The sequence below is a fragment of the Balaenoptera acutorostrata genome, chromosome 3 (genome assembly GCF_949987535.1).
Source record: "Balaenoptera acutorostrata chromosome 3, mBalAcu1.1, whole genome shotgun sequence".
NCBI classification, from domain to species: domain Eukaryota; kingdom Metazoa; phylum Chordata; class Mammalia; order Artiodactyla; family Balaenopteridae; genus Balaenoptera; species Balaenoptera acutorostrata.
In genome coordinates, this window is record NC_080066.1 from 5,545,694 (window position 1) to 5,559,400 (window position 13,707).

General features: G+C 45.1%; 1 protein-coding gene across 2 annotated transcripts in view; it reads left to right on the forward strand.

Annotated features, from left to right (window-relative positions):
• The window catches only part of CUBN (cubilin), a 290,843-nt gene that overhangs the window by 132,976 nt on the left and 144,160 nt on the right, over positions 1–13,707 (forward strand). For both annotated transcript variants that reach the window (XM_007196413.2, XM_057544323.1), the window contains 2 exons: positions 3,333–3,507; positions 4,920–5,089. In XM_007196413.2, the coding sequence (XP_007196475.2) occupies positions 3,333–3,507; positions 4,920–5,089 (345 nt within the window). The remainder of the gene's footprint in view (positions 1–3,332; positions 3,508–4,919; positions 5,090–13,707) is intronic.

Here is a 13,707-nt window from a genome sequence, read left to right on the forward strand (position 1 = left end):
TAAGTGGGACTGGAGACAGAGCCGGTGAGTCCTTGCGTGCAACCCGAACCCTGTCTTCACGTAAGTCCGGCTGCCCAGGCATAACTCCAGATCAGAAGAGGACCAGTTTCTTCCGAGGAGAGAATAGGGTGGCCCCCGAAATTCACGAAACTCACGCTCAGCTCAGACTGTGAAGCAGGAGTAACGCTCACGTGGGGAATGTCGAGACGCTCCCTCCCGCGGGCCAGATTTCTCAGCCGCATGAAAACCCTTAACCCGCACAAAGGGCTGGCAGCCGAGTGTTCCACGGTAACGTGACACGTTCCTCACCCTTCAATTTCATATTGCAAAGCTCGTGTGATTGTTGCCTACTTGGCAACATGTAAATGGGTTCATTGTGCTTTGGTTTTTGTCCCACCCATTACGTGAGAGAGCAAAGGGCAGGCCTGTTCCCTGCGAGCAGCCCTGGGGACAGAGGGACAGCACAAGGCCTCCGTGCAGCAGCGTTCAAACAGGGTCCTGCACAGAAAGGACCGTGAGAAGAGGCTGCGGTCTGCTTGGGGCTTATTTGTATCAGGACAAGGTGGGCTCCCGTGGCCTATCCAGCCAGGGTTTGAGGGAGTATTTTGAAGCCCTTAAATATTTGGGCAAGTTTTTTTCTTAAGGCTGAAGTGAGTGAACCCCCTGACTTTTTCCCTCCAAACCTTGTTTGACGTCTCTGCAAATACTCAAGAAGGTGCTGTCATCAATTTGGGTTAATGACAATAAAATGATTTTTTTCCATCCCTTATCACATGGACGCTGATAACATGTTAGCAACAGGTTTCACAGTATTTTACCCCAGGTGGGTGTGTGGCCTGGAAACATCGCTGACTTTCTCCACCCATCTGTCCCCGTCCTGTTCGGAGCCCAGTAGGGCCTCACTGTCTCCAGGTATCCAGTTTACCTGAGGTTCACCTGATCTAACCAAGAGCCCATCTGTTTTTCTCTCAAAAAGCAGTGTCCGGAGAGTGGCCAGTTGCATTAAGCAACGGCCGCTTGGTTACTCATAACCCTGGAATGCTGACTTGATTGTAGCAGTAAATGGAGCTAACAGAGCAGAAAGAACTGTTCAAAACAGATTAAAACCATAGGCTTTGAAATGTTCTATATCCTGAGCGTTGGCTAAAAACACATTTTTTAATCTCTGATCATCAGACCAATTCTTTTTCCCACAAAGTTGAGTCATATGCTGTAATCCAACGAAGCACACCCTGAAATTCTTTCCATCTTTTTCCTCTTTTGAAGAGTCATGTGCTAACTATTGGTTTTAATTTGTGGAAGCGGAAAGTACCATTGTATTGTTTCAGTTAGAGAAACACTGGCTGATTTCACTTCAGTCTCTGAGAAAGGAGCCTGAACAGCACAGAGCAGGAAAGGAAAGCCACTCCTCAGGGCAGTGAACCCAGACAATTGCGGGCCGTTAGCCTCCGCTGGTCTCTCCCCCGCTGTCTTTGTGAACCCGGCTCAGTAAGAGGGAAAGCAAAGAATGTCAAAAGCTGCAGTGTTTACTCTTCTGGAGGCTTCTAGGCCCAGCCGACTCATACCCGTTTTGTTTGCGATCTCAAGGGGACCCTGAGCAGGGAAACCAGAATATTTTGCTGACGTGCAAGTTTTCTTTGTTAGAACTAAACGCGTGCGCTCAGTGTTCTGTCCAAATATGTGCTGCTCGTGGGGTGGACGATTGGGAGCCCAGGCTGTGGGTTTCGGGCTCAGAGCTCCGCCCCAGGCCAGGGGGCAGGGGAATCTCAAGGGTGCTAAACCAGAAGCAGTGCGGTTTGTGTCATTTGCATATGTGTACGTGGGAAGGGCCACACGGGGCTCTGCCTCCAGTCCTGCCTCTCATGGGACTTGGGGGGGCCACACAAACAGAGCTCCTCCTAGTGAAAATCAGCACCAAGCGGTTGGCTCGCTTCATTCCTTTGCAATTACAGCCCTTGCGCTGGGCGCTCCTGGAACAGTGGTTTCATTCATTTCGGCCTTTCCCGCATGGCTGGGGGGAATTAATCAGACAAAGAAATCATTATGGATTCAAATCACACACTCTTCGCCGAAAGTAGGCTGCTTGTTCTCGCTCTCCCTCCCGGAGGACACTTGAGTGATGCCCACATCAGTCAGAAGCCGCCCTCGGGGGCGGGGGGTGGGGGGCAGGGCAGGGGCGCGGGGCCTCAGGGTGGGGAGATGTTCGGGTGGGAGAGCGGCGCAAGTCGGGGTGGGCAGGGCCACACGCACCCATGCACCCACTGGGCCACCTTTCTCGGGTCCGGTTCCAGCCGGGAGGGGGAAGGGCACAGATGCCAGCGTACCTGAGAACTGTCAGCACAACTGGTGGTTCTTGCACTAACGCAAGTGTGGCAGGATCGAAGGTCCGGGGGCTACACCTTCTGTGGGATCCTTATCTTCCCCCCACACCCCTGCACACGGGTTGTCCAAGGGGCCCTTGAGAAACCTGTGTGTGAGGCCTCCTGGAGGTGCCCCTGGGCCGGGCCAGACCTCCTGCAAGATGCTGGACGTGAGATCCAGGGGAGAGTTGCCACGAGGAGTGTGTCGCCGGGGTATTGCATCCAGCCCAATAGCTGCAAACTGGAGGAGCCTAGGAGACCCCGGGACAAGTGGGGTGGACCTAGCGGGGCAGAGTCCAGGGCGATTCCCGAGCAGGAGCTGAATGCTCTCCATCTTGCTTCTGTGAGCGTCTGTGCTAGGAGAAGGTACAGAGGGGCCTGTAGGACTCCCTCCCTGAGGGGACCGCAGAACACACAGATAGAGGTTACGTTTTCATTCCCTCTGAAGGGGCAGAAATATCATATTAAATGCCTGATCTGCTAAAGCATTCGGGCTGCAAAGTGGAAAATCCTAAAAATGTAGCAGTGATCAATAGCCTTCAGTGAACAAACAAAATAGCTTTATGCTAAGGCTATTCCTATGCGCCCAGAAGAGTTAGAAAATCAGACTTGATACCGGATTATCTGCCATACGCCTCTGCCAAAGAAAGCAGGGGATCCTATGTGGACTTGGAAGAGGGGAAGGGGAGATAGGGGAGAGTCTGGGATAATCTACTCAGTTCAGCTCTGCAGCTCTGGCTGAGGGAACAAGCAGGCATTTCATGGGCGGTTGAACTTGTGTGTTACGAGGGCAGAGGGAGTGCCTTGGAAAATCCAGCTCAAGTTTACAGTGTGTCCCCACGTGGGGAGGCTGAGATTTCAATCTCTGCTGATAATAGGATCCACACGCTGGTGCTAAAGGGGAATCAGCGGAAGGCTCGTAATTGCTTAAATATCTCTCTCAAGTTCTTTTTTTTCTCCGTCCCATCATAGATCTATGGAGGCCCTGATTTCCACTCTCCCAGGATAGCCCAGCTGTGTGTGCAAAGATCGTCTGAGAATCCCATGCAGGTCTCCAGCACTGGAAATGAGCTGGCAATCCGATTCAAGACTGACTGGTCCATAAATGGGAGAGGCTTCAATATCTCATGGAGAGCGGTCCCTGGAGGTGGGTGAACCAAGGAGCTGTCTCAAAATACTTAAGCTGAGCCCTCGTTAAATTTCACGAAGTGTTTAGAGAGCGATGTGACGGCTACATCCTCCGTCACAGCTCTGTGACTTCTCTAATGGCACATACGCTTCCCTGAGAAAGAGAGTTTAACTTCCAAAGAGTCACCTCGTATGTGAAAACCAGCCCATGCAAGTGTGCACACCCATGCTGAAAGCAGAAGCAGCGTGGTTGGTTAGACTCGCTTTCTCTCCAAGGGACTTCTGCCTGTTCACCAGCCTCAATTTGGGCATCGACAAAGCGGTAAATTACTTTATGCCACGCATTTGGATGCTTGGCAAATGTTAAATTTGTGAATTTCAAGGAATTATTACCTTTTGTTATATAGTGACTTTCTGCCCAAGATCTTAGGCTGTCTAAATAAATTACCTGTTGCAGAGTTTTAAAAATAAAGTATTAATGCACAAAATCTTTTAGCAGATGTTAATCTATACATCTACTAATAATAGCAGCGTTTATTGAACGCTTACTGTATGTCAGGCATTTTTCTAACTATTCTACAAAGACTCTCTCATTTAATCCTCACAACCGCCCTCTGAGGGAAGATTATTTCTTGTCCTTATCTTACTGATGAAGAAATGGAAGCTTAGGGTAGTTAGTGGCCTGTCCAAAGTCACACAGCTAAAAAATGCCAAAGCAAAGACATGACTCCAGGCTGCCTTATGGCTCCACTTCTGTAGGCCAGAGGTGATATAGTAAGTATATTAGAGCTTTCCTAAAGTTAATGGTGCATGAATTTAATGAAAATTATATTTACATGGTGTTTAGATTACCCAAAAATGATTCTCAATTATCAGAAAATAATACTGAATTTTCCCATTATTAGTTTATATTATCATAAACCCAAGAAATGATGGGTCATAGAGTTAGACAGTGATAGATATTTGATTACATCATAGGAATTAAAAAAACTGAATGACTGTACAAGGTCCAGAATATTAAATTTTAAAAGACAGATGTTAAATAATTTATAAAAGCGTACACTACTGAATTATCAAAATTCTTAGAAGATGTGTTATTCTTACAGTATGTTATATTTTTAGAGAACAATGAAGAGGCATTTCATGGCTTTGTAAAAATATGATTTTATTTGCATTATTTTTCAGTATTTTTAAAATAACCTTTGGCATGAGTATTTAAAGTATTTGAAGTCTTTTCTTAGGCATACTTCTTCATTTTGTTGGGATGCATGAATTAATGGTGAACATTCAGTTCTTCAGGATGTTTAGCACAGACTACATAAAAATGGTGGTCAGACAAAGTAGCATATCGTTCTGTGCTCCCGGGTAATGGTGTAAAGTTTTGTGCATCAGGGATTCCTCTCATTATTGAATTGGGTCTCCCATCTACAGGTTGTGGTGGCATTTTCCAAGCTCCCAGTGGAGAGATTCATTCTCCAAATTACCCCAGTCCTTATAGGAGCAGTACAGACTGTGCATGGGTCATTCAGGTGGAAAAACATCACCGTGTTCTCTTGAACTTCACTGACTTTGACCTTGAACCTCAGGACTCTTGTATTATGGTAAGTGACACAAATCTCAAGCATTGTCTCTAGTCAAACCTGGGTCAAAACATTGCCATAAGAGCATGTTTAGTGAATGTGTTAGTCATGAATGTTTTCTATGTCAAATCATGGGAAACTCAACTATTAGCAACTTAAAATATAAGGACGTTTATTTTTTTACCTAAATATAAACCAGGAGGTTTGTTTAGCAACTGAGTCTCTGCTCTACCATTCTTAGTGAATTGGCTTTTCATTTTGTGGTTGTTACCTCATGGTCCAAAAATGGCTGCAGCAGTTTGGAACATCCTAAGTTCAGATCTGAAGAAGACGAGAAGGAATAGTGTTAGTTGTTTCTATTTTGTATTTTTTTTTTTAATCAAGAAAGCAAAATTTTTACAGAAGCCCCCTTACAGATCATTGGCCAGAAGTGGCTGCAAGAGAGATTAGGAAAGTTTAGTGGATTATGATAATGGATTTACCATAACCACTTTAAATCAATTATTATTAACTCTCTGGGGGTTCTCACAGGGTTCTACTTTTCTTGAGATCAGGATATCTTGATCTGCTACTTGAACAAATCAGTGTCTGATAGAACAGACTAGATGGGGAGACAGGGGGTGGAGGAAAAGGGATATAGTTGGTTCAGTATAGTTAGTTGGTTCAATGACAAAAAGTTTCCATCACTACCAACAGGTTTAATACATTTTCACCTGAAACTATATGTTAAATGTAAGGGTGAATGAGGTTGTATTTTGAAATTTTCTTTTTGTCTTTAATTTAATTTTTTTGGTTACCTGATTTTATTTTAACACAAGGTTTTCCATCTTTCATTTGTATTTAGAGATATTTCATTCAAATATAAACCAGATCCTCTTGGCTAATGGATCTTTCTGTTTTAGTTTCCTGACCGTTTCTTATACAAATTCCAACTGGCTAGCTTTCAAATTTAACTCAGGAAAATTCAAAAGTTGTTTCATAATTTTCAAAGTAGTCCAGGCTAACAGTTTGATTTCAAGTATTATTTTACAAGATTAAGTCATTAATCTACTTAAAAGTTCATTTGATTTATGGTTATATATTAACCTTTTAACATGAATCTTCAGAGTCTAAATTGGCAAAGCATTATGTCCTACACCAAACTTAAGGTGTAGGACATCCACTTTCCATAATGGTAACTCTCCTGACAAAGACAATTTTGAAACTTTGGATGATATTTTACAACATTTTCCTAAATGCAACAAGGAACTCACAAGATGGTGTGAAATTTCTGAGTTAATATCCAAGAGAGATGTGAGCTTGGTACTTGGGATGCTTTTGCCCGTGGGGCATTTGCTGATCCAGAAGGAGTTAGTGGCACTTCTCAGAGCCTTTCAGGGCAAAGAGGAGCAAAGTTTGAGTCCAGGACCTGAGTAGGGTGCAGGTCCTGGTAAACTCTCCTGAATCCTAGGTAAAATGAAAGGAACAGCTTTCAGGAAGACCGCATCCAAGCGTCGATTCATCTGAGTGGCCTCCCTAAATCTCAAGCCATGGAATAATGAGAGGAACCTTGCATTGCTAATGCATCTAGGCCTTGGACATCTGGCCAAAGCAATTTAAACTCTTCTTCAAAGGGAGATGAAATCATCCCAGACCTCATTTCTACCAATAATTTTCATATGCAACAGCAAGCACACTATCAAAGATATTTATATATAGGAGGAGACAATGCAACATAAATGAGTTATAACATAAATAACAGACAATGGAAATAAACACTAATAGGCCAGGTGCTAAAATTACCAGGCACAGGTTAGTAAACAACTATGGTTACTAAGCTTATGGAGATAAAAGTCAAAATTAAAACTTTCAGCAAGGACTGCAAATCATAAAAAGTGACATTGCAAATATTTTTTTTAAAAAACTGAAAAATTTAAAGTGGATAAACACAGAAGCTGAAATTAATATCTCAGTGGAAGGGTTTGGGGTGTTTTGCTTGTTGTTGTTTTTTTTTTTTTTAATTATTTATTTATTTATTTATTTATGGCTGTGTTGGGTCTTCGTTTCTGTGCGAGGGCTTTCTCTAGTTGCGGCAAGTGGGGGCCACTCTTCATCGCGGTGCGCAGGCCTCTCACTATCGCGGCCTCTCTTGTTGCGGAGCACAGGCTCCAGACGTGCAGGCTCAGTAGTTGTGGCTCACGGGCCTAGTTGCTCCGCGGCATGTGGGATCTTCCCAGACCAGGGCTCGAACCCGTGTCCCCTGCATTGGCAGGCAGATTCTCAACCATTGCGCCACCAGGGAAGCCCTGCTTGTTTGTTTTTTGTATATTAGGCAAATTAGACAGAGATGAGAGAACAAGTGAATTGGAAGATATCAGAAGAATCTATCCAGAAAAAACAAAACAAAACAAAGCAAAAGGATGAAAAATACAGAGTAGAGGTTAAGACAAATATAGGACACATATAAAAGATGTAAGATACATTTACATACATTTAGAAATGGAGCAGGAACAATATTTGAAGAGCTGATGACTAAGACTTTTCCAAAACTGATGAGAGATATCAATTTACAAAACAAGAATCCCAAGGGAGCCTGTATACAGCCAAGCAGGATAAATAGAAAGACATACTTATCTGAGAAAACTTAAAGATTTTAATCTTTATCTAAAAGATAAAGAAAAAAATGTAACAATCATCCAGGAGAGTACATGAGCGGGTGAACAGATTATCTTTTAGGAAGTGGCAGACTGAATGCTGACTTCTCAACAGTGATAACCGGAAGGAAAAAAGACAAGAGTTGGTATCTTAAATTTGAAGGAAGAAAATAACTATCAATCAGGAACTCTGTACTCTTCTAAAATAACCTTTAAACATGAAGGTGAAATGAAGCATTGAAGCAGTAGAGGTGCCTTCAAGAGAAGGTCAAATGGGACAGAGACAGCTTGTCTGCCTTACAGTTTTGTCTCTGGTGGGCAATTCTCCATCACTTTCTCCCAGTCTGTATGGTTCCAGGTACAGTTTCTTCTCTTTGGTAAAGTCCCTAATCCATAAGATTCAACATGCAAAGGTGTGTGAACAAAACAAAGCCTAGGTCAAAGGCACACCCAGCATGCCTGCATTTTTTCCCTCCTGGGGTCATGAGTAGGATTTTCCACCTGCATGAGATATAAATACACAGACTGGGCTTTCTCGTAACCAGCGCCATATCTCAGCACACAGCTGGGCTTGACTTCACAAGCTGTAGCCAGAGGAAACAGGAGGAAGTAAAACCTCAAATATAATCTGGTCATTAGGCATGGAGATAAGAAAATAAACCCATATACAGGTGTTGGGAGGAGTCCAGTCTGGCAGATACGGTAAAATACAAAATGTAATAGTCCAACAAGTTGTCAGGATCAGGGGATCCCGCATGAAGTAGCTGGGGTAGCCCCGCCTGCGGGGAGATGCGAGTATGAGAAGCAGGTGCTGCTAAGCACTTGAGCGGCACGTGGATATAGAAAGCGAACTGCACCAGCGGTGTGGCTCGCCACAGCGCTGTGCTTGAGAAATCCAGCTCTGTGGCCGGGCGGCCCTGGGGCTGAGCCTGAATTCTGCCATTTTCTAGTTGAGTCGCCTGGGAGAAAGCCAATCTTTCAGCTTCGGTTTCCTTAATTGTGAAACGGGGACAGTAAGAGTATCTGTGTCAGATTTGTCGTTGGGATACTGGAGGTCATGTCGGTGATCCGCTTGTCACACAGAAAGCCCTCCGTCCATGCCAGCCCTAGTCGCCATGACGTGGATGGTGGGCATCCCCAGAGAGGCACGTGCCAGGGGCAGTGGTGGAGGCGGTGCTGTGGAATACTCGGAGGAGCAACCAGCTTAGGATCCTGGGCCTCCAGGTCTTCGGTAAAAGAAGACCCTGTCTATGAACCTTTCTGCTAGCACAGCACCAAGCACTTCGTGGACCCAGGACTCAGTAAACTGTAATAATGATCACGAGGAAACAGGAGTGATTCATTTGGGCCTGGAAGCCAGAGAAGGTTTCACACCAAAGATGACATTTACGCGGCAGAATTTCACTAGTAGACATGTGGCACAGAAGCCAGGGGAGGAAGCTCCGGGGAGAGAACAGGGTAGATTGTGCACAGAAGCGCGAGCGTGCGCAGACATTTGGGCTGTAGCTCTGTGCTGGGGAGCGTGTGGAGACCCAGGGTCTATAGAGAACATCCGAACTGGACAAACTCTTTTGTGCTCTGTGAAGAATTTGAAATTATCCTATAGCCAGTGCGGGGAGTTGATGAACGTTTTCTGTAATGTACTCAAAACGGTGTTTTATAATAATAACGGGCAGCCGTGTGAGGCTAGGGTCGGCAGAGAAAGAGAAGGATGGTATAAAGGCTGACTGGAGAGCTATGGAAAAACCTTGGGCAGTGGTCTTGGGAGTGGAGAGAAAGGATGTACTGGCAAGCTTATGTTGGTGTAGCCAACGAAGCCTAGAGGCTAATTACACGGTGGAGGGTCGGGGGGAGGGGTGATAGAGATGCAGGGGTTAAGATGATTTGCTTGAAGAATGGGTAAATAATAATGCCATTGGCTAAGAGAGTACTAAAGGGATAGACTACTCAGTTTGATTTGGAAACTTGAGTTTGAAGGTCTACACTGCGTCCCTTATAGAGTTCAGCAAATGGGTTCAGTGCTCAGGATGGGGTCTGAGCTGGACATATCCACTTGAGGATAATTTCTGTATACTTGGATGGTTGTTAAAACCACAGAAGTAGGTGGAATCCTGTATACGAGTATTTTGTAAAGAGAAAAGGGCCAAGTAAACTCTTGGCCCTAAATCACCATTTAGGGGGAAGATGGAGAAACAAAGGGCAAGGAGACTGAAGGGTACTCAAGGAGATGAGTGGAGAAGCAGAAGAGAATGGTAGCATAGAAACCAACAGTGAAGTCAGTTTTAAGAGTGGGTGGGCAGAGGTGTCAAATCCAGCAGATGAGGCTGAAATGAAGCCACCAGATTCAGTCTTTGATGACCTTGTAAGAAGCAGGACTGGTGTGGGTAGTACTGGAAGACTCCAGATCACGATGGGTTAGGAGATACAAGAGCTTCTCAGCTTTTCCCCAGAATTAGGAAAGTGAATGGTATACAGGGATAAAGGGCCATCATCTGTGGTAAGTCAGGATCAAAGGAAAGTTGTTATTATTATTTGTCTTAGTGGTGAAGAAGCTTAAGCATGCCGGGAGGGCAGGGTGCTGGTGACAAAAGAGCAGCTGAGTGTAAGAGATCAATGGAGTAAATGATGAAGTCATGTTATCAGGGCAGAGACCTGAGGAAGGGCCAGGTTGGTTTTATAAATTTCCTATTTTCAGAATGAGAAATTTGAAGCCATGGCCAACCATAAGGTTCCTTTTCTGATTTGCAAATGTATTTATATTGAAAGTTGCATAAATCATATACAAGCTAAGTCATTTTTGTTTGTACAATTTGTAACTCACCTTTACTAAGAGATAAAGAAATGTGAAAAAGGACTGTTGGGAGAAGTTGGGGTAGAGATCTGCTGTGTACGGTTGCCGAGTGGACCCAATTATGGGGATGGAGGTCTGCAGAGGTTTAGAAACAGGCAGGCAATGCACTGGCGAGGCTGGGAGCTTGGCTCCAATTTAGAGTTCATGGTCCAGGGGTTCGTGAAGGTGGGCATTGCGGCACCAGCCATCTATCTTTATAGCTAGATGGACACTGGATGCGAAATGCCCCCGAACATCCAGTATCTTACATAATATCTCTGCAGTTTAAGTTCATACAAAGCCAGTCATTCATTTTGCAGACATTCAAGTTAATTTCTTGGTCCTGCTACTTAGACAGAGTCATTAGCAAAGAGAAAAATATTCAACTGCCAATGCTGCTGCCAGATAATGTTTGTGTTCGTGGGATTTTTAATAGCGCGCAAGTGTATTATTCAATACCAAGGTAAATTATGCTTGGATAGGACCAGCCTTCAGGGTTTTAAACCTCCTATATCAGTTTGGGTTGTCAGAAGTGGAAATATTCTTTCTAAAAGTCATCGTGTTTATTGTTGTAAACACAGGGACACATAGAATGTTAAGATCGGAAGAGGAGAGGTTAGAGATAATTTACTGTCATCTGTTTATACGAAAAATAAGAAAGTCGTGGTACAGAGAGGTCAGGATCAAGACCAGGTACAAATTAACAGCAGGACCGGCACTAAAATGCAAGGAAGCCTAAAGTAAGAGTAAGTATTTTGGTAAAATATAAAAATGACAGTCTACACGCAGGGGACTGTCACAGGGTAAAGGCCAACTGAAAAAATAGTGGGGGGGGGGAATAAAACTAGGGTTACTCTGGAACCATTCTGAACTCTTTTTCGGATGAACCCACACTTCATTTATCAATATTGGGAAAAGTGTTAGGATCTCGAACATGAATTGCGAAGTGGGCATCCTGTGAAGCCAGGTGGTCTGGGTTCCATCCGTCCATTCGGTCTTTGGTGCCCACTATGTTCCAGACGCTGCCAGGAGGTCGTTTCCAGGCTCAGCACCGCCGCTCAACTCTCTGCACGGCCTGGGGATGCTAGTTTGCTCACTTATAAAATCAAGTGCCTGGGGAGCCCAAGCAGAAAGAGGGGACCTAGGGGAGAGGATCCAGTGCTGAGTTGTGTCTGTGGGTCGGAAGAGGAGAATAAGGGGGCAGTTGGAGGAGCAGACGCGAAGGGTCTGTCGGTAGTGAAGGCGACGTCAGTAGCGGGCTCATTCCGGAGGCCATGGTCCCACTCCACAGCACTGGGCTTCTGTCCGTCCCCCGGGGCACAAGTCCATGGGCAGTGGCTAAGGGGTCATCTCCACACTCCACTTGCTGTACGGAAGAGAGCTCTTCTTGTAGGAGGTCTCATCCCCAGAGGTCCCAAGTGGAGGCAGCGTAAGCCCAAGGGAGCCGTAAGCCATCACTCTTGGCTGCGTGGAACTAGAGGCACAATTTTCAGCAAGTAGAAGAAACAGATGAAAATTTAACCACGGAGCAGTAATACACAGCCTCTGTCCCCTTTCACGGAACCCACAGCGGCAGTCTTTGTATGCCAAAGGATCAGTCTGTTTGATGCGTGAATGACTAACAGATGCATGGCCAAACACAGGAATACATGAATTTTTGTGGTCTCTGGTCCTACAATGACTGGGATTTTTTTTTTTTTTTTCAGTTGATGTAGCTTGTATTGTAAGAAACATGCAGTTCTGTTCCTGCCAGGTAGAATCCAATCCTCTGGCTTTGGGTTTAAAGAAAGGCCCAAGTCCTCCATCCCTGAAGAGTTTTGAGAATATGAGATGGACAGGTGTGAGGCAAGCATCTCGACCCAGTTCTGGACCTCACTCACACTCCTCTGGCTTAGCTAACAGGGCCCTAGCTAAATGAGTATCAGACAATTAACAGGGTGGAAGGAACCTCGGAGGTCACCTAGTCAGTCCAAGTCTCTTAGTTTACTGGTAAGAACTCAGAGGCCCAGAGGCCAGAGTGATGTGCTTGATAAACCGCAGTTAGTGGCAGAGTCCCATTAGAGACCCAGCCATCTCTCAGAATTATTTGTAAGGAGTAAGACAGGATGCAGGGAATAGTGTTAGGAAGGTATGTGTGCATATGCCAGACAAAGCCATCCCAGCCTTCAGTGGAAAATTGCGAGCGTGTTGAGCAGAGTTCACTCCCTGGCATGATTATTGATATTCGATCTCAGTATTTCGAGCCACATGAGAACTTAGATAACATCGCAGAAGCATGTTTTCTAGAATTTCATGCTGCTGTAATAAAAAAAGAGAGAAACTAGATTTTTTGGGCTGCTATTGAAGTGGTGATGGCATCATCTGGAGCTCATCAGAAAGCTCAGTTTACACTCAGGTTTCAACTAATTTGGTAATATGTGTGCACTTTTTGCTCAGTCCCTGTGAGTGGCTGGCGTCATTAACCTCTGGCTCTCCTGAAGGACACACTGTGAGTGCTTCTTGCTAAGGCGGCAGCGGGACCCACGGGCTGCACAGAACTTGTATGGTCAGCACGAAAACGGCTCCATTAGGTTTCCTTTCACGAAGGCCGAGTATTCAAGTGACCTCCCACTGACAGCCTAATTGCTTAATTACAGGCTCTCTCCTGAGCCTTAAATTCACGTAGCTCTGCGAGCTCTTATTGATGTCCTAGAAATGCGGGCTGTAGGCCAGTGTGAGAGGGGAAGAGAGAAGTCAGATCAGCGGCATGACTGGCCCCCGGAGACCCCCGGCCTCTGATTTCAACATCCTCTTTGCTCAACACAATGGAATGTCTGCCTGGTGAGAATCAGTGAGAAACAGATAAAAGCAAGCAGACCGCGGTCCTGGTCCGGCCTCTCATCTGGAGAAACTACCCGCTAGGGCTACAGGACCTGGTACAAAAAAACGGTCACATCATGAGTCACGGTTTTCTTTCTGAAGCTCTTCGTGCTGCTCTAGGAGAAGGAAAGCAAAGTGCTGGATCTGAACCGAAGAAAACCAGATCCCCCCCACGCCAAAGCTGCAGTGCCTGTTGTTCACACGATCTGGCAATAAGACACAGGGTGGGACAGGGCAAACGTAAAACACAGTATCCATATTTCGTTTTATTTTTTTAAGACACTACCTACGATGTGTTTCCTTTTAAAACATTGATA